Genomic DNA, 20,341 nt, shown 5'->3' with positions numbered 1-20,341 from the left:
AATCCCACCATCCAACTGGGTATGTTGTAGCAAAACAAAGGTAGTAGTAAATCTGCTGTAAGTAAAACCAGATTTAACACCGCAGCCAGCTTGTGCTGTATCTCACCAGCAACGCTGGTTCTTGTAATAGCTGTGAAATGAAGAAAACTCACTATAAAGAGAGAAGAAAAGGTGAAATGAAGGTTTGAAAGGTGCCAGGGGGTGACATTCAAAGTCCCTGCTTTTTCATGCGTTTCAGTGGGAACTGAATGCCTCGAGTCCCTTTCTTCACCCAGCTGCTCAATGGCACCTGGATTTTGTTACTCCTTTTAGCTGTGTGACAAGGTGGTTTATGATGTGCTCTTACATATTCTTCTTAGAAAAGTTCCCTTTAAGAGGACTTATTCTTAGCAGTCTGTTAATCAGACTGAAGAACATCAAGACTGGGAATGCTGGAAATGATTCACTTCTCTTCATCTCCCACCCCAGGCTGTGAAAAGGCACTCGCAGGCCACGCGAAGTCCTTGGTGTCCTGCTGGGGCACCTGTGACACTCAGCTCTGCTGGTCCAGCTTGTCCAGGAGCTTCTGTCTAACAGCTCTTTCCCTGTTCTGGCTGCCACAGCTCCAGAGATGGCTGTATACCCATGGATTACTGCTGATTTCCTGGAGGCGTTGCAGAGGAGTCGTGCGACGCGATACTCCGATAGCACGAACAGTGGGGGCGGGGGAGTTTCCATGTCATAATATTTACTTTGGAAAACCAAGGGTGGCCTTTGATCTGAATTCTGTAATTAGCTGGGCTTATTGAAAGGGAGCCCAAGGCAGAGGCAGGAATGGCAGTGGAATTACCAACGCTGGTGGTCACACCGTCCTTAGCAAGCTCAGCAGCGCATCCTCAATAAAAACCACACTGTGCTCACGATGTGCTGCCACAGTGTTAATAACAATATTCTCATTTCCAGGGCTATGAAATCCCTGTCCTCAAGATGCATTTGTTTGCACACATTCTGCATTTCAGCAGGCACTAGGGGGAAAAAAAGGTATGGCAGCTCAGATGAATGAGCTGTAGAGAGTGAATAAGATGTTTATAATTGAAGAGAAGGTGTTTATAAAAGAAGAGAATGAAAACCTCCACTGCCACTGATGAAGAGATGCTGATTTACACCATTTCAGAATGCAGCCCTTATGTACTTTGATTGCAAGACATTATAGTATAGAGAAGTAATTTGGAGGGGGTATGACGCTCTAGGGTAAAGACCAGCAATGGTGCTGTGTGGAGATATCATTTCTAGGAGTCTTTAAATGTATTTTACAGTTGACATAACTCATCTCGGGCCACAGCTAATGAATATGTTAATTAAGTTAATGGAGCCTCGGTAGTATTTGTAAAAGCCCCAGGGATAATACACATCTAACAGGGATGATTAAGCAGTGTCCAGGGACAATTGTTTTCCATCAGAGGCAAGGAAATTGTCTTGATTCCCCCTTCAGTGTTGACAGTGTTCTCCAGGAAAGCCCCCTTGAGCCTCTTTACATGTGAAATATGGTGATTCCTGTGTTCCCTGTGCTTGTCTGGCTCTCAGAGATGCAGCCAGTCGAGTGGAAAGTGCTGTGCCATCATTTGGGCACTCCAGCTCACACAGGCAGCCTGATAATTGCCTTTTTTTTTTTTTGGTAAGCATTTTTATATTTTTGCCTGGTTTTGTAAGGGAATAAGGCTTATGTGTCTTCCCTTTAATACCTTGAGGATTCCTGGCTGATTTCCCCTTCTCTGCCAGCTCTCCTAATTGCTTTCTCCCAAGCCAACCATGGCTACCCTTGGACAGGGTGGGTTTGCCCTCCCCTGGCTGCACGTTGCCACCATCCACATCTGCCACCAGTGTGACCTTGCCTTCCTTTCCTTGCTTAGTGGTTTAATTTTTAAGATCCTTCCCTAAGCCCAGCTCAGCCTGCAGAGCAGACAAGGGGAGATTTTGGGAACACCCTTCCTGGCGCCAGCCTGATCTTGGGCTGCCTGAGAGCACTTGGGAAGCCTCAGCCTCCTCCTGCTGAGAGGCTCCCTCTGGTCTCCGGTGCCAGCCTGTGCCAGTCCCTTGTTGTTACTGCCAGCAAAAGAGTGGCAGATACTCCCAGAAATGCAACAATTCAAGGCAGAAGTCAGGGAGGGGGCAGCCAAGTCAAGACATTCCCCTTCTTGCTCCAGGACCTCCCTGTTATCTCAGAGCTGGAGCGCTGCCTCTCCACCCCTCTGAGCTTGTGCATTGCCCAGAAAGTCATCCCCCCCCTTGCATCTGATGGCTCATGGACACGATTTAGAGGGAATGTTGAGGGAGTCCCACTTAAAGTTGCCCTCTCCATAACATCCTGCAGCAGTGTGGAAGCCACAGCAGCCCTTGGTGGCCTCTCAGTGCCTGGGCCGAGCTCAACTCTGGCTGTTGCCATCCAGTTCCCAGTGAAATGGAGTTGCTTTATGTCTGAAGTTGATGATTGTGGATATTCTAAGACTTTTTTTTATTGTTTGTGGAAATCTCTGGTTATTTAGCACCTTGTAGAAACCAATTACATGAAATTTTTGCATGTGGATGAATTTTTTTTTCCCTCGGGCAGTCCATTGCTTGGCTTTCGGAAAGAAAAAATGTTCTTTCTTTTTCACTTGTGTTCTAGGGCGGTCTGACTGTGTCTGTCTTTCATAACTCTGTCTCTCTGCCTTTCACAGACTTTGGATTGAGCAACTGTGCAGGCATCCTGGGTTATTCTGATCCCTTCAGCACCCAGTGTGGGAGCCCAGCATATGCAGCCCCTGAACTTCTGGCAAGGAAGAAATACGGGCCCAAAATAGACGTTTGGTCCATGTGAGTTACTTCTTTACTTTATAGTTGTCAGTTCAATTGACACCTTCAACTCCATCAGGGTGCTCAGAGCCCCATCCAACCTCACCTTGAGTGTTTCCAGAGGTGGGGCATCAATAACGTAATAGTGTCAGGCCTTAAAGATGAAGTACAGTCTCTAAACACTAAGAATAAGGTTTTTTTCGTTGTTCCTGATCACTTTGGTTTCCTTTTCTCCCTGTTTTCTCCTAGTGGGGTGAACATGTATGCCATGTTGACTGGAACGCTGCCCTTTACCGTGGAGCCGTTCAGCTTGAGAGCCTTATACCAGAAGATGGTGGACAAAGAGATGAACCCTTTTCCCACCCAGCTCTCTTCAGGTAATCAAAGGAGTGTGTGGGACCTAGTCAGATCCAGCTGGTCAGAGACATTGCATGGAATGATCGTGGCTCCTGCTGCCAGTGTGTTATGCTAATTGGGAAAAACACTTCCTTTCATTTTAGCCTGCGAAAGAAGTGCAGGAGTTGCTGTAGCAGAACTCGTTTTGCTCTGACTTCTGTGTGTCAGCTGAAGAAACACCGAGTTGTGCTGAGTGTGAGAGAAGGGACAAACCTGTGGAATTCTGTGAAACTGCTTTTGTAGAGTAGTTGGTCAGTTTTGCACTCTCAGATTTTAGTGTATGGATGGACAAACAGATTATTTTGGAGTAACAGATTCCTAGGCATTATCATGACTAGGTTTGAGTGATAAACTGCCTCAAATGACCTCACATTAATTATGGAGTAGTAATGACATGCGCTCAGAAGCTATTTTGGGACAGTGACCTGGGACAACCTTTATGTGTTCACAAAATGCAAAATTGTTGATGTATTAGTATTAGGAATATTAATTCCTGCTTCAGAGCCGTGTCACTAGGCAACAGAATCATTTTTCAGCTTGTAGCAAGACCACTGTCAGCATTTGGAACGAGCTCTGTTTGGCAGTTGGGTTTTATTTTTGTGTGCCAAATTGGTGGTTCGTGGAGAGCTTCTGTCTCCTTCTCTGGCAGTCTGTTTGCAAAGGACGTTCAGTAAAATGAAAAGATTGCAAGAGCAGAAAGGGCAGCTGAGGAAGGAAACCATTGTTACAGGGTGTGAGAGAAAGCCCTTGGGAGTCGTGTCACGAGATGAATTCTCCAAGCACAGATTTACCTGTGGAAGAAGTGGGTAGGGAAGTGTTTTGTCACCTGGGTTTTATCCCTGCATAACCTGTTGTTCCTTGTTCACTCAGCTCCTGTATGAAGGACCCTTTTCCTGCCAGCAGTTCATATTGTGGCATGTTGTAAAGTGGAGGGTTTACAAGTGAGCTGGGATGCTGCAGGTTTCTGTTTGGGGTTTTTGTTTGTTTTCTGTTTGGTTTTGTTTGGTTGTTTTTTGTTGGTGTTGGTTTTGTTTGGTTGCTTTTTGCTGTCTGTTTGACACAGTTAGGGTGTTTGGAATTTCCACTCCGGACACTTCCCGTTAGGATTCAGTTGCACAAAATGGCTGTTTTAATGCTCTAGCACATGCTTTAAAGCCCCACTGAGTAAATTAAAAGAAAGATTACACTGACTGCTTCCTGCTGCACTTGTCTAGATGCCAAGTCCCACATCATTTGCAAAATTACCTTTGAATTCAGGGACTTGCATGGCATAGTCAACATTTTCCAAGTTTGGCAAAAAAATTACCTCCTAGACTGAGGTAAATTATTTTACCAATAAAGAGCAGTTACATGATGGCTGTGGAGTGTCTTTGAACCAATGGACTGTTCTCCCAATCATTGTTTTCTTCCCATTCTCTTTTAAGTGGGACATTTCACTGACTTCACTGGGACAACTCAAGGCTGAACCACCCAGGAAAAGGCCTGTGGAAGGCAAGCAGTTGGTAGCAAAAAAGATAACATTACTTTTGACAGGCTTCATTTTACTGTTTCATTCACCCTCCCATTTTTAATGGACGTGAGATTTTCTCACCAGTGCCTCTCTGTAGCATTTGTGGAGCTCACTGGACACTGGTCTCCAGGGAAAGCAGTATTTTGTTTATCCTGTGAGAACTTGGAGAGATGATGGCAAATTAATGGACTAGATTTAAGCATGTTAACCTTTCCTCACTGGGAACAAAGGTACACATCAGTTCCTGATCTGAGCCAGTGGCCTCGCACGTTCACTGACATGGCACACTCTGATTTAAGATGACATTTGTTCCTGCCACCATTAAGATTTGGGTCAGTGGGTAGAAACTCTGCTCCTCTGCTCTGTGAATTGTAGTGGTCGTTAACCTCTTGGGTTTATGGACCTTTTGCTTTAATCAGGTTTTATTTTTCCATAAAATTCATATACAGAGAGTTGTTTCAGGAGTCTGTTTGGCTTGTTCAGTACATCGTCTCTCAATGTTTCTTTTCACAGTTACTGAACATGCAGACCCATCATGTAATAGTCAGTCTTATCACTAAGCAATAAAACACTTTTTTGTGTAAGTTAGAGTATTGGGTGACCGTGAGCACCCAAAGCAACCTGTGTAGCAACAAGGGAAGTTTGGAGTTACTGTTTGGTTTTTCCCACTTAGGAAACCATTTTTCATTTAAGCTTCCTCAACAACACAGCCACCTGGTTACTGATTTTAGGTGAGCAGAGGTCAGTTACTCAGGAGGTTGGTATTCACCCTGCACACATTCCTTTCCTTCCCTCTTCCGTATGCTCATGTTCTTCCTTCTGGAACAGAGGAATTAAGTGGAGATGAGAAGAAAAGCCGTTGTTTATTCATGCCCGTGGTTTGGAGGAAGGATTTCATTAGGTGGGGCTTGTGGAATGACCTTGCTGCATTTTCTCCGGAGATATTTTTAGGCCATACCTGCATACCCAGTTACAACCAGGCACAGCCTCCCAGAGGGAACGAGACACTGAGCTGGTTTCACTCATGACAGGGAACATGTTTGCTCATGTTTGCTCCCTGGGGCACTAATTTCATTCCACAGCTGTGTGGCTGACCTGGGAAAGGCTTCTCTCCTCCTGGTACCATCTGACAGCTCAAATCAGCCAAATCCAGCATGGTTACTCATCTCCACCGTGTTTCCTGGGTCCAGGGAGCCTCCAGGGGGAATCTTCTCTCCAGAATTAGTTTCTCCCAGTCTGAATCTGTTATCTGTGGTGCTTCACAAGCTTCATTTAATTAGCCTGCCTGTTGGCAGGGGTGGGAGTGGTGGTGAAGTAAGACGTTTAAGGAGAGATCAGGTGATTTGGGGGCTGAGTGTGATGATGGTGAAGGAGGAGAGTGTTGGCTTGGGAAGGGGTGATTTGTTTTGCTCTGAGCCCATGGGATGTGTGTGGTTTCTAACACAGAGATAAGGGAACTACTGGAGCGAGAGGAGATGAAGTGGAAGAACAAGGGGTTTGTTGTTTGCTGTAATGGGGATTTCCGTGCCCAGGAGGATGAGGAGGGGGCACTCCCTGGGCACGCAGGGAACAGCTTCCAACAAGTTTATGAACTTGGATGTAGACTTTTCCTGCTGCTTTTCTGCCACATTGTTGTTGTAGGAAAATAGCAGAAATGTTGAGTAGTATTCGAATGCCCCTGAAAGCTGAAGGTTCAGCACCCGAAACCAAAATGAAAATGAATTTTGCTGTACTGTTTTAATTGGGCTAAAACCTTCTGCAACTGATTGTGGGCTGGATGGAAGCCAGGAGAGAATTTCTCCTCATAATGTCAAAGGGAGCCAAATTTGCCATGTCTTCCTTCCCAGCTCTGCATCCTTTCCCTTCCCCTCCACTCCCCCCGGTCCATCTCCTCCTGCTTTAAACACAGTGATTTCTCTCTGACCTTGCTCCAGCCTCTTGCTTTCACGAGGAAATCAAGTGTTGTCTCACCTGCTCTGAAACTTCAAACGAGCTCTGAGACAAAAAACCTCTTTTTCTCCTCTCCTTTATGACTCCATAAATCATTGTGACTATAAATCACTGTTTATTTTACTTAGTAATCCCTTATCAGTACTTCCATTTTCCCAAGGACATCAGAGCACACCGTAAGGAAAACATTGCTTTTTAGTACACTCTTGGCCAGGCTACCCACCTGTAGTAACTGCACTACTGTGTAAGTCATAAAGCGGATGGCATAGCTATTGTTTGGGGTTCTTCCTTGCTTTCTTCACAGCTGCCATAAACTTCCTACGATCTCTGCTGGAGCCAGACCCTGCAAAGAGACCAAACATCCAGCAGGCCCTGGCAAATCGATGGCTCAACGAGAATTACCCCGGAAGAGCACCACCAAATGTCACCTATCCAAACAGGTACTGCCTGGAAGGGAGGAGAAAGCCTGCCAGGGTGTCTGTAAATCATGTGTGTGAAAATGTGAACGGCTCTGGAGCTTCAGTTCCACTCCTGTGACACCATCCCAGTGCTTTTTCTGGGATTGCTTTTGTGACTCCATCATGAAAGTTGTTAGGATTGAGTAAAGTGTTGCTTGGAATGGTCAAAAGCAATACCTTAAATTAGAAGCTGGCATACAGTGTATTATTTGCAGGGTGGTCTGGGATGCAGATCATGGGATTAATTGGCTCCAGACTTCGGAATGGGGATGTGTGATGGGCAGCTTCTGATCTTCTTGTAATTCAGTAAAATCTAAGCTATTTTCCTTACAGAGGCTCTGCCTATTTGTGCTATATCCATGAGGCTCTGTGGTTTAAGTGAAAAGAAAGGTCAGAGTTAAGTGATCTTGCCTTGTTGTTCATCTTGAACCTTGCTGAATACATGAGTAAATGCAAGAAGAGAACAAATCTCATGGTCAGTGAAACATCCATCCAGGGAAAAAGAAAAAGAAGGAAAGATACTTGTGGTCCACTTTGGTGTTAGAAATAATCTTGCTTGACTTTAAACATGTGCAGAGCTGCCACATGAGCCAGCCAGGCAAGGCTCTCCTTGCAGTCAGTGCAGAGAAACAAGGGCACTCTTTACATAACGATTCATCTGCCTTCTCTTTGATTCTGCCTTAGGATGACTCTGTGCCCAGGAGACACCAGTTCCTCTCCAGTGACTGTAAATGGAGCCTCAGGCAACTCACTTGGAAATACAAGTCTGTGTTTGATCAGATAAAACCTCCTTGCTCTATCAAAGCCCTCCAGCTGTGCCTCATACACAGCCCAGTACCTGCAGCAGGTCAGGCAACACTGAGGCAAAGACAGCAAATTAAAGCCTAAATTTGGTGTTTAAAATTTGACAGTGCTCCAAAATTTCTGTCCTGACTTCAGTAAGAGGAGAGTCCCTCAGTGAAGATCATAATTTCCCCACACACAGTTGTTACAAACCAGATGTAGTGTGTGCCTGGAGGTGTGATGACTTTTATCTGAACATGCGACCCACTGTCCTCTGCCCAAAAAGGATTTGCTGTTCACCAACCAGGCCACCTCTTTGTGTCTTTGACCTGAGGAGAATCACAGGTTTTGCACCCTCAAAGTTTGTGTTGGATGGGTGTTGAGCAGCTTGGATGCCAGGGGGCATCACCAGGGCCATCCACTGAAACAGGGAGGGCACAGTGGGGCCTGCGATGCCCAGACCTTCGTGGACAGAATATAAAGGTGGCCCCCACAAAGAGTTGTTTCACAAGGAATGAGAGCAGGCAGAACCCTTCTCTTGACATTCCTGCTGCAAATTTAAGGGCAGTTGGGTTACTTTGCCCAGTGTGGTGTTCAGCAAAAGGAGATCTGAGTGTCTGTGGTGCGTTGGACTGTGCTGAGTGTGGTACATGTGAACGTTGTATGGTAAAGAAAGGGAAAACAAGTGTAAACTGAATGAGTCATTAAGCTAATGAAATCACTGTCATAATGAGCCCAATCAATCCACTAAATGTGGCATCTGTTAAGTCAATGTAAGTGTAACAGAGACCTGGAGGGGTAATTTAATTCTCTGTCTGTTTGAGTCTTAGCTGCAGAAAAGAGGAAAAAATACAGAAGTAAGGCTTGAATGAGCTTTCACAATTCTTTTGCATTTGTAGGTGTGTTTTCATGCCTCTGTTTTTAATTCCTGGCTTGCAGTTGTCAGGCTTTTGTGAGGTTGTGGGTCCCTTCCAGAGTTTACTTATTGGTGCAGTGAGGTGGGCAACTTCTTCCCTTCTTTCTTTCTTGTTGCACTTATTTTCCCATCCTTTTGTCAGAAATTAAGAGGGAAGTAGATACTCCTTCTATCTGAACCCAGATTTCATTTGAAGCTGTAAAGGATAAAAGCCACAGAGATTCTTTCACTTCATTTTTTTGGTAATAATATTGCTTTAGTTTCATTAGTTGATGCCCCCTAACCCTAGACTTTGTCATACTGGAGCTTTATGGGGGAAATAATCTGTAAAGTTTGAAATACTTAAATATGTGGCCTGACTGCTTTTGAGTTTGCCTCAGGAAGTACCACCGGAGTCAGCTTCGATGGAATTTCTCCCAAGTTTTCCTTAGTGTGCAGATATGGATAAGGTGTGTTGAAACAGTGTGTGAAAAATCCACTGCTGAATTTGCAAAGAATCAGTTCCTCTTAATCAACACAGAAGAAGCTGTGTTATGTTCTTGCACTATTCTGGGCATAACACCCATTGTTGCAAAGACAGGAACGTGGTAGGAAAGGGAAGAACATGGAGATAAGGTGGAAGAACGGCAAAAACTGCAATTTCAGGAGAATATTCTCCCAGGCTTTTTATAAGCTTGCTTTTGTTAAAGAAATTCCCTGGAGGCAAGCAAAAATTTCCCGTTTTGCTGAGCACTTCAAGTGGAAATTGCTTGAATTTCTTTTGCTGTACAGATGTCTCAACGTGCAATGGCCAAGATAAGTTTTGCTTTTGAACTTGAAAAAAACCCAACCCCAAGCATTTCTTTGGGGCAGAAAGACTGTTAATAAGCAAGGGGAACAAAGGGAAAGAGTTGTTTGAGATTTTCCAGACTGGTTTTTTTTTTCTGTTAAACGCTGTTTTACATCTTGTCTAAGTGCTGTAGATCAGACTCAGGCTGCTGTCTGGGCATTCCTCATAGCACAGGTGCACAGGGCAGGAATGGGAAAGGTGAGAGTGATCCTTTGGAAGGGGTAAGGCAGCTGGCAAAAATGCCCACAGCCTAAGCTCCCCCACCGTGCCTTAGCCAGATACTAGGCTTGATATTAGGAGCAAGGAATATCCTTTAGAAACCAAGTGAAACCCAGCATTTCTTTGGAGATGGATGGGAGCTGACAGGTACATCTGGGAATCTGGCCAGCACTCTTAGAGGCCTAAATAGGAGCAGTGTTCTTTGGAAAATCTGGTTTTAACTTAGACCGAGATGATGCTTTGCCATTTCCACTCCATTTCTCGCCTTGGCTGAGCCTGTTACAGACTCTATAGAAGAGCAGATACATAAACATGGCTTGGATGCGTGCTTTTAACTGACAGGGGTATAACAGCAGTGTTACCACTCTGAGAGCTGCTGCAATAGCCCTGCACATCCTCCTTTTCCAGCAGGAAATTCCCTCTCTTACTCAGAGCACGGATATTGTGCGACAGGTAAGGCGTGAAGCTGAATGCCAGGGGTGTTTGATTGCAAGGAGAGGGACTTTTCAGGGAGCTATCTGGGTTGGATTTGACCTCTTTTCCTTCAAAACCAGATGTGTACTGTGATAATCTTGATGGTCCTCACTGGTCGGGTGTAGGATAACAAACAGCACATCCTGAGCACCACGGTGCCATTTCATACCAGGGATGGACACGGTGGGCAGAGTCCTGTTTGTTCAGCTATCACAGCTTCCTACAGTGCCAGTGGTTCCCAAAAAGCCTGTTCTTTTAATGGGAAGAGAGAGAGAATCACTCCCACGTCCCTGAGCCCTTCAGGCTGTGCCTGGTCCCCCCTCGAGGCTCCATCGCCTCTGAGGCTCCGTCACCGGCAGGATGGTTCCAATGCCAGGATGGTCCCAACACCAGGACGGCTCCAGCTCAGTGCTCTGCCTCTCTCCCTGTGCAGGATTCACCTGGAGGACCTCAGCCAGAGTGTGCTGCTCCACATGACTGAGAAGCTGGGCTACAAGAACAGCGATGTCATCAACACCGTGCTCTCCAACAGGGCCAGCCACACGCTCGCCATCTACTTCCTGCTCAATAAGAAGCTGGAGCGTTACCTGGCCAGCCTGAGGGTGAGCCCTGCTTCTTTCTGGTTCTCTGCACGAGTGGCTGAGCAGGAGGGAAAAAAGGCCTGAAAGTTTCCCAGCTTGCTGGGAAACCCAAGGCTTCACCCGAGTTTTGGGTTGGGGGTTTTTTTTCCTAATTTTGTAGCACGAAGGGGAAGTATTCCCCAAATTATTAACATTATTCCAAGTAAAAATTCCCCAGGTTGCAAAGGTAATTGCTGATAGGCTTTGTGTCTCCCTGTTTCCATAGGAGATCCCCTCCTGCAGGGCAGTTACCCTGCAGGAAGCAAACTGTTGCCATGCAGAGCCTTATGTGTCCATTGTGATTCTGTGATTGTGATGTGCTGTGTCCCTGTGTCGACATAGTTCTGTTGCTTGAGATATCAATAACACCATGTAACTTGATTCAGGAGATCAAGAGAAAGCTTAAGAGCTTATTAAGGTTTTATTTAGCTTTTAAGTGAAAACTTAGCTGAAAGTTTGATGTGATCTGACCTCCTGCTGACCTTCCTGGCCCCTGAGTGTGTCCTGGGCCTTCCAAATTGGCAACAGCTTCTTAATTTTTTATCTTTCTCAGTTTTTTTCACGAGAATGTTTTCTTGATGATGCCACCAGGGGCATTTAAAATGTAGTGGACCAAAATCATCAGCTCTGTAAGTTGATGCTCCTCCACTGAATGCCAAGAGTGGATACAGTACATTAAGCAATAATTGAACATTAATTTTCCCTAATTGTCCCACATATTTTACTTTTCTGTGCTTTTCTCTCCACAGAAGGCCGAAGGCCAGGACAGTGTTTTCCACAAGAACCAGCTCTACCAGATAGAAAAATACAAGGCAAATAAAGACTCCTATGAGGTAAAGCTCACCAAAGCTCGTTAAAGTGCTTTGAAAACATATTGAATTTGAGGATCTTTGGTGATTGTGATCAAGGTGATGGATTTGTGGACCTGTGGAGAAAAATAAAGACCCGTAGTCATTCCTGTGCAGGACAAATAATTCCCTCAATTCTTTTTCAAAGGAACAAGTATCAACCCCCTAGAGTAGAAGTGTAAAGGTGACTTTGAATTTTTTTGAAGAAATTAAAAGGTTTTAAGGCTCTGTTCAGCAAAATAATGTGAACTTAATCATAGGGCTCCATAGTTTCATTCTGAGGTGCAAGTTGCTGGTGTTATAACATCAAAACTGAGTGTTCTTGAGACTCTCCTTGAGTCTTTAGACTTTGGTGGTGTAGGGCAGAGAACTCTGGTCTCCAGCCTTTCTGCCTGTGAGTAGAGAAGGTATTTTTTATTAAACCATGGCTGGATTTTTCTTCCTTGGCTGATTCTTTGCCAAGCACTAAAATTACAAGAGTAATCTGAGCTGTGCAAGTCTTCCCTGCCAACACAAAGAGCAGCATTCTTGAGGAGTCTGCCTGCTTCAAAAGCTGCTCCTCAGCTCTGGATTGATGATCTAATTGCAGGGGCAGATTTGTGTCGTGGTTGGGTTTGTTTGTCACAAAGACTTCTTGCAAGACAAGCTGAGCTGCAAGCCATGGAAATAGCAGGGCAAAGTACTTACTCTTTTCTTACATCAATCAAAACCATCTTATTTAAAATGTATCAGTAGTGGGTAGACTCAATGAATATAATATTTCACAATGCTCTGACAGCTTATTCAAGCTGTTGCAGAGCAGCCTTTCCCTGGAAACACAAGCAGGTACTGGGATGCTGCATGGAGCATCTCGCTGCTCCCTGGGCCGGCTTCCTCCTGCTGCTGGTGCCACTCCTCTGTGCCAGGGATGGCTATGCCAGCCATCCAGGAATGAGCTCACAGCTTCTGTGCACCGACCCTGTACCGGGGAGGCTGCAGCAGGGCCTGCCTGGAGCTGATGTTTGAGTTCCCTAAGGATAACTGGAAACCAATGGCAGTGCTGGTATTTGGCCCCAGTTTGGTTTGTGGGCATGCTTAGGGATAAAACTCCTTCCAAAGCCTCTCCTGCACTCAGAGTTACTCCCAGGGTAGCTATTTAGAGGCTGAGGGGGTGTCATGTCTTTCTTGAAATAGTCACCAGGATGTACTCACAGTGCAGACACTGCAATAATAATAACACAGTCTGTTCTCTTTCTGCATGGGCACAGCTGAGGATAGAAGTGTTCAGGGCCAGCTTGGACAGGGCTTGGAGCAACCTGGTCTAGTGGAAGGTGTCCCTTCCCATGGCAGGGGGTGGCACTGGATGATCTTTAAGATCCCTTCCAACCCAAACCAGTTATTGTACAATGTTTTCTGTTGCTTCAGCTGTATTCAAGGGGATTATGTGATTCTTACTGTACCAGGACAGGTGGAGCTGCACAGGGAGGGGAATGCAGATGCTGGGGTGCTACTGCCATTTGTATCTAAGGTAGAAACTCCCCTAGAATGCCTTCATGTGGGTGGGAACACAGCCCTGGCAGTGCCCAGCTCATGCCACTGGGATCAGTGGGTGCCACCGGCACTCAGGGGCAGGGGATTTGTAAGCTCAGGAAGTTTCATGAGCTGGAGAGAGTCCCTTGATCCCTCCCTGCCATTGCCAGAGTGGGAACAGGGAGGCACTGGTCCCCTGGCAGGCACTGCACAAGAGCAGAGCTGTGTGTTGCCATGGGAATAGCAGGGAGAGGGATGGGAGGGATGGTCAGCAGCGGCTCCAGCTGAGGACTCTTTCATCCACCTCACTCCCGGGGTGTGAAATAAGGACTTGGCCTCAGGCAGGGGCTGCCAGCAGCTGGGGCAGGCAGGGGGCATGGGGGCCTTGGTCATGCCAAGCCCCTGTTCTCCATTAGGGTTTTCTTGGGGTGCTGGTTGCTGCTGGCAGTGCCAAGGAACCAGGCTGTTGCAGGCTGGTTTCACTGGAGCGCTCAGCATGGACAGGGAGGAGGGAGGCAGGCACGAGTCTGTGTCTCTCTCTCCATCTCTCTTTTAGTAGGAGGGGTCTCAGAGGATGAGTGGCTGTCTTTCCAGAGCACCCAGGGGAGCAGGCAGGGGGTACCTGCCTCCCCCAGGGCAGCTGGGGGGCTCAGACCCAGGGAATGTGCAGTTTTTAGGAGCTTGTGTCACTGCCCTATCACCATTTCAGACATGGCCAAGGCAAACACCCTTTATCTGTCTTTCAAATCCGTTGCTGGGACTAAGGGTAGGTTTGAGGGTCGAGGTCAGGACAGGAAATAGCAGAGGATGATGTAATTCCCAACCTATCAAGTATAAAGTACCGGTACAAGTCCTGCATTGTGGGGCAGCACGACATGGCCAGGCAAACTTTTGTAACTCCCCCGAATGAAATCTTCCTTCCCTTTTAAAATAGAATAGTGTGTGGCACTTTGGGAGTTTGGGATTCGGTCATTTCCCCTCTCACAACCTTGGTCATTAAGGAGCAACGTTAATAGTTTTAAAAACACTTCCAAGACCATTTGCAGTGTTCATCTAGCGTGAACTAATTAACTGCTAACACCGGATATGTGAGTTTTCTTTGCTGTGGGTGCTTTAATTGTGTGGGGTGGCTGAGAAAACACACCAGCAGGGTGAAGGCCACTGACTATATTGTGGCAGGAGGTTATTCACACAGCAATATTATTATTATTAATATTAATATCATCATCATCATTGCTGTTGCTACTCCTTTATCCTCATCAGGAGTGACTGTGCAATGCTGGGCCTGATCCAACACTGTGTTGCTCCAAGCACAGCGTGGCCAGGCAGGAATAAATGCTTGGTGCCAGAGGTGTTTACAGCCTCTAAAGGCACCAAAGGCATCGGGTGGATGAAGGTGTCATGCAGAGTGACAACAGTTCTGTGATGTGCTCATAGCTGTGTAGGGGTCAGCCAGCTTTAGCTTTAGCTGGCCAAAGGGAAGGGAACTGGAGGAGGTAAAGGATGGAAACACATAACTGGGGGAAGGAACTTTCCTGCATTTTTTAAAAAAAACTTGCACTCACAGTGACTTTTTAATAAGACGCAGCAAAACATGTTGCTTAAATGAGAATTATGACCACAGGAAAAAACCCAAACCAACCCAAACAAAAGCCTCTCTTCTTTGAGAGAGACGTCTCAAACCACACCACACTGCTCTGTCCCAGAAAGGCAAGAGATCCTTGAAGCTTTTCAGGGGTAGCAAAATAAAGCCACAAATTTGATGCCTGATTTTTTGGACGTGAAATAAGACTTTTGGCTCCCCCAGAAATCAGTGGCAGATAAGGGGTGTTGTGCTGAATCCAGTGATGGAAAGAAGAGGCAGTGAATTTTCACTGTAAAACTGTGCTTTGAAAATTGGATTCCTCTTCAGAGTCCTACTCCCAGGTTCTGTTTTTCCTCTGTCATGACTGGAGATCAAACCTATCTAGGATATGTGCTCTTGCAGTCCCACCTTCAGCTCTTCTCCTTCATGATTAGGAGTTAGGGCTCAGGGAAGGCTTGGGCCAGGAATTTTCTCCCCCTTCATGTCTTGTGCAGTTGCAGAGATGCTGTAAAATCAAGGGCCATATTCCTCCAGATCTTGTCTGGACAGAAAATAAATTATTTAAAGAGTTTAAACTTATTTAAAGCTCAGCAGCTCACCTTTTTAAATGTCAGAGGAAGTGGAATAAGGAGAAATCAAAGACCTTTTTTGGTGCTTAAATAGGGTATTTCAGATATGGAGGAGCACACACCTGTATCTGCTTCCTCCAGTGAGGACAAATGTCCTCTGAAGAGAAAACTTCCCTTTTCCTTTAATTTTCCAAAGCTGTCTTTCTCACTGCCCGGATGTCAGAGCAGATGGGAGCCACGAAATCGTGTCAGAGAAAAATGAGACGTGGAAGATTTAGTTATTCTGAGTAGTCAGGATAAGTTCCTTGTAAATGTGAAGTTCTTAATCCAGCTTGGGTAAGCGGAGTGCTTGTGCCTCACTGAACCTTCCCTTGAGTAAACCCAACTGTTCTTGTTTGTTTTACAACTTAAAGGACAAAAAACCCAAAGAACAAGAAAAGAAAGGGGAGATTCTTCACCATCAGCCCCCAAAGAAAACTGAGAATAGTCCAGTTTCATATAGACAGCCTTCTTCCTGTCTTGTCTCACAGATCCAGAACACCAAGGCTCTGCTGAAGGACCGGAAAGGCGCCAAGGCCGGGGCTCCCGAGAAAGGTCGGTGGCAGAAACGCCTGTGGTTCATCCCTGTGAGCATGTTAATGAGTGTTAATGAGTGTTAATGAGCCTGTCCTGTGTGTGTTGTGTGTTTGTGAGTAAAAATGGGCTTGCACTGCTGTCAGCTCAGGAGCTGGTCTGGGAAAGGACTGGATAACGTTGTCAAACATGGAGCAAAACGTCCTGAACAGTGCTCAGCAGTCATGAGCCCTCACTTTTGCTTCTCCTCGTGTTTGACAGAGTTCCTGCAGTGCTTTAAAAAAAGCTTTCTTTTTTACACCAAATCATCTGCACTCACACTGATGTTTTGAAAGCATCAACACCCACCCCAGATCACTGACAAACCAGAGCTGGTAGACAAGCTTCTTCCTACCAGAGAATGTGTTTTCCTCAGAGGGGGCTGAGGAGCAGCACGGGAGAATCCCTGACCCTGAGGATGTGCCAGTAGCAATGGCATCCCTGGGAGAAGCAGTGGGCAGCAGCTGATGATGGAGAAAGGGGAAAGGCAGGTGGGACTGGCAAGCTCAGCACATTTCAGGCAGCAAAAGGAGGGGAAAAAACATGAGCAGGGAAAGGAAAAAACGTGACAGCCAGAGGAGACCATTAATCACACAGGGTGGGAGGCATGGGTGAGAGCTCCTGGCAAGAGGAGGTGGGAGAAAGGAGCAGAGGGAAAGGGGAGTGTTGGTAGTGCACACATGGATGGGAGACCTTGAGGAGCAGGAAGGGGATGTGGCTGGTTGTTAGATAAGGAACTAAATAAGGGGTGATCACTACAGAGCAGTGTGGGGAAATAGAGTGATGTAAAGCATTTACTGTGGTGTCAGGGGGTTATTTAGAGTGGTGGCTCATGGTGGTTTCATGCTCGTCCTCATGACTTCATGATTCATCATTTGGTGCTGTCAACCTGAAAAAAAAAAATAGGTCCAAATGGCGTTTTTGTGGCAGCAGAGGCACCTCTGCTGCAAGGTAGCAGGAGTCCAGAGAGCTGGTCAGAAATGGGACATACTTCCTGTGAAAAATGTAAAAAAAAAAAACAAAGCCCATTTTGCTCCCGTTCGTTGTCCCTTTTGGGAGGAAGGCACAGGGGGAAGTCAACTTATTAGGTTTTGTTCCTCTTTAGGTTTCTCCCTGCTTTTTTGATCTGAAACCCGAAAATCATTCAGATCTCAGCTAAAGCATTTCTTTTATAGAAACCATATTTTGACACATCTTAAATGAAGTGGTCAAATAATTTTGACTGGTTTTAGAAAGAGACTGGTCAGATTAACCTTGGTCTGCTTTTGCCAGACAACTCTGAGTGTGAGATTCCATCTTGTTCATCCATTCAGGTCTCAACCCCTGATGAGACCATCCCTTCACAGGAAATACATGTGAGATTTGTGGCTGTGACCTGAGGGCTGGCAGACTTAAATTATTTGAGGTACCTTTTAGGTGGTTTGAGGGAACTCACGGGCAGTGATTAACTTCTGGTTAATTCAATTAGGGGGACCTGGCAATCAGGCTCCTTGGACGGCTTTCCATAAAGGCAGCAAAACGTGCTTGGCATGAGCCAGTGCCAGCATCCTGTAGAAACTGAGCAGATCTTCTCCACAAGCTGCTTTGTTTTACTGGGCCAAATCCTGCAAAGATTGTTCCATTTATTTTTGGTCCTTGCTAGAGGAAGGTTCTTGCTGAAGTCGTTGCAGCAAATCTGTTCCAACTCTAACAGCCTGAATCTGGCCAGTGCAGCTACTCCATATTTACATGTGTGAAACCAAGAGCAGATTCTGTTCCAAAATGCAAGGAAAGACACCAGAGATTAATTCACTGTGTCTCTAGGTATGGCAGTGAATACAGGACACAGATCCAGTAAGAGCCGGGCAAAGTTTTGTGCTAAGAGAGGAAAAACGTGAGGTTTGTCAGGCGTGGCCTTAGAGGATATAATTAATACAAACAGCTGAAGACACCTGTGGTTTTCCTTTTCAAGTCCTTGTCCCACTCAATTTAAGCTCTCCTGCTGCCTTTGAGGGAGGTGGCAGATGAATTTCCCATGGAACAACAGCATAAGTATCGAGTGAGGGTCGGGGACGTGGGTTCTGAGTGTGTCCCTAAGTCAGGCAATGAGGTTCTGAGTGTGTGTCCCCAAGAGCTTGTGGTGGCTGGTGCATGTCAGGCTCCTGTGCAGTGTGCCCCAGGGGATGTGAGACCTGCCTGTCAGGGAAGGCAGTGCCAGTGACTCCAACCCGCTCTCCTGGTTCTCTCTCCGATTGCTTTGCAGACTCCAGCGGGGGAGTGAGCCCTTTCCACGAACCTCTGGCGACCAAGACAGGCTGTGTCACTTCCAGCTCCCTGGAGTACCTCGAGGTCCAGCAGCCGCCCCCCAGGACCCCTCGGCTTCTCAAGAGGCAGGAATCTCCCCCGCAGCAGGAGCCAGCCCGGAGTGGGGGCCGAGCCAAGGACTCCCCCCTCATCCTCAACATTGTGCACTCCTTCGAGTCAGTTGACAGAGAGGACCAAATAGACCAGGTTTCCCCCTCTCACCAGTACAGAATTTTAGGCTCCCCAATGAATTTCCCCTACAAAAGCTCCAGTGAAAGGACACTGTCCCCGCTTTTCCCCCCAGGGAGCACGTCCCCCGTCCACCCCACCCAGGTCTCTTTCACCTACGAGGAAAAAGCGTATCCGGCGAAGGAAGAAGCCGTGTCCCCCACCCAGCTGGTGTCCAACAACCCCCTGGGCAGCCCCAACTGTGTGAAAAGCAGGGGCAGGTTCCCCATGATGGGGATTGGACAGATGCTGAGGAAGAGGAGCCAGACGATGCAGTCGGCCAGCGAGAAGCCGCTGGAGGCCAGGATGCCTCAGCTGCAGCAGATGAGCCCCACCCAGATCTCCTTCAGCGCAGCAGATGCTGTCAGTGGCCAGTGCTAGCCTGACATCTTGGGATTTGCTCTGCTCTGCTCTGGGATTTCACCTTTTTCCACTTTAAACAAGAAGGGAAAGCCACAGGCATGTTACTGTCACTGCGGAACACACCCCAGTGCTCCAGCAGGAAACCAGAGGTTTGCTCGTAAGGAAGGCGTTGTCCTACATATTGAAGTTGAAAGAAAAGGGCTCTGCTCGTGCTGTTAAGAAATATTAGCATTTGGCACCTGACTGTACAGTAACACATGTCCTGAAAGAGCCACGTGAGTGTGTATTTTCACAGCTCTCACCTGGTGTTGCAGCAGGGCTGGTTGGAGGCGCCGAGGGTTTGGTTCCTCAAGGTGATCTGTGTGGTGCCAGGAATGCCAGTCCCGTCCAGGATCTGTGGTAAGACTGTCCCTGCTCCTCCTGCCTGTGGCACTGCTCCAGGCATTGGTCACGGGGTGGGCAGGGGGAGAAACTCCAGGTACTCTGTCCAAAGTCAGCTCGCTGACGAGCACTGCCGAGGAGGTGAAGGTGCTTTGAGCTTGAATGAAGACACAAGTGATCTAAACGTTCAGAAGAAGTGGGAATGTTGGAAGTCAAAGCAGATTTTACTGTTGGTTACATAAAGGAGCTAAAAACAGAGTAATTTTTTTTCCCTGAAAAACCCCACTGATTTAATCACCTCACTCGCAAGAAAGAGGATTATTTAAAAACAAGTGTCATCATGTGGAAATTCACCTCACTGAAGGCCTGTTCCTTTCATATGATGAGTCTGCAAAAAGATGCTTCAAACAGAAATCCAGATTGCAGAAAGGCTGTGTTTGAACAACCCAGCCCACACCTGCAGTAGCCCCTATTACAGCAAGGCAGCTTTAGACACACCTGAAGGCTTCTCTGAGAGACTGCAGTGAATTAAAATGACTAATAAAGGACACATGAACCTGTACCAAGGTTGTTTTATACTCCAGGATTGGTAATGCAGTGGTTACCAAAAATTGGGTGTTGTCATGAGCAGTGAAGATAAACTTTCTTAAGAGACACCATGTCCTTGTGTACTGGTCATGTTTTTCTAAGTAAACAATATATCTGAGAGGTTGGCAACATTTTTTTTTGGTTCTGTTTTTGTCTTCAGCCCCATTTCCTGTAAATTAGAAGGTTTAGCCCTATTTACAACCATATTTTTGCAAACAATTTTGTTGCCCCCTTCGTTTGGTGTCCAGGCAAATGCTGAGAGTGAGAGTTACCCCTCTTTGAGGTGTTTTCCTTCCAGTTTCATGAGTAAGATGTTCAGGGGCTGGGGCAGAGGCAGGGGAGGAGGTCCCCAGCAGATCCCACAGCTGAGCATGTGTTCCTTTTTTGCAGCATAACGCGGGCCTTACAC

At 46.6% G+C, this 20,341-nt stretch overlaps 1 protein-coding gene across 3 annotated transcripts in view; it reads left to right on the top strand.

The window, feature by feature from the left end:
* The window catches only part of HUNK (hormonally up-regulated Neu-associated kinase), a 44,668-nt gene extending 24,762 nt beyond the window's left edge, over positions 1–19,906 (top strand). Inside the window, exons 4-11 of one of the 3 annotated variants that reach the window (XM_017821876.1) lie at positions 2,697–2,832; positions 3,061–3,188; positions 6,972–7,107; positions 10,780–10,948; positions 11,716–11,799; positions 16,008–16,071; positions 18,332–18,548; positions 18,677–19,906. In XM_017821876.1, coding sequence (XP_017677365.1) covers positions 2,697–2,832; positions 3,061–3,188; positions 6,972–7,107; positions 10,780–10,948; positions 11,716–11,799; positions 16,008–16,071; positions 18,332–18,548; positions 18,677–18,986 — 1,244 coding nt within the window. In that variant the 3' untranslated portion in view covers positions 18,987–19,906. Of the gene's footprint in view, positions 1–2,696; positions 2,833–3,060; positions 3,189–6,971; positions 7,108–10,779; positions 10,949–11,715; positions 11,800–16,007; positions 16,072–18,331 lie in introns of all 3 variants that reach the window. The other 2 variants (XM_017821877.1, XM_017821875.1) reach the window with 2 other exon arrangements.
* The last annotated feature ends 435 nt before the right edge of the window (positions 19,907–20,341 follow it).

Source organism: Lepidothrix coronata, unplaced genomic scaffold (genome assembly GCF_001604755.1).
Source record: "Lepidothrix coronata isolate B3197 unplaced genomic scaffold, Lepidothrix_coronata-1.0 Scaffold93, whole genome shotgun sequence".
Lineage (NCBI taxonomy): Eukaryota > Metazoa > Chordata > Aves > Passeriformes > Pipridae > Lepidothrix > Lepidothrix coronata.
Note: the sequence above shows the minus strand (reverse complement) of the source record. Positions and strands in the feature narration are given on the sequence as shown.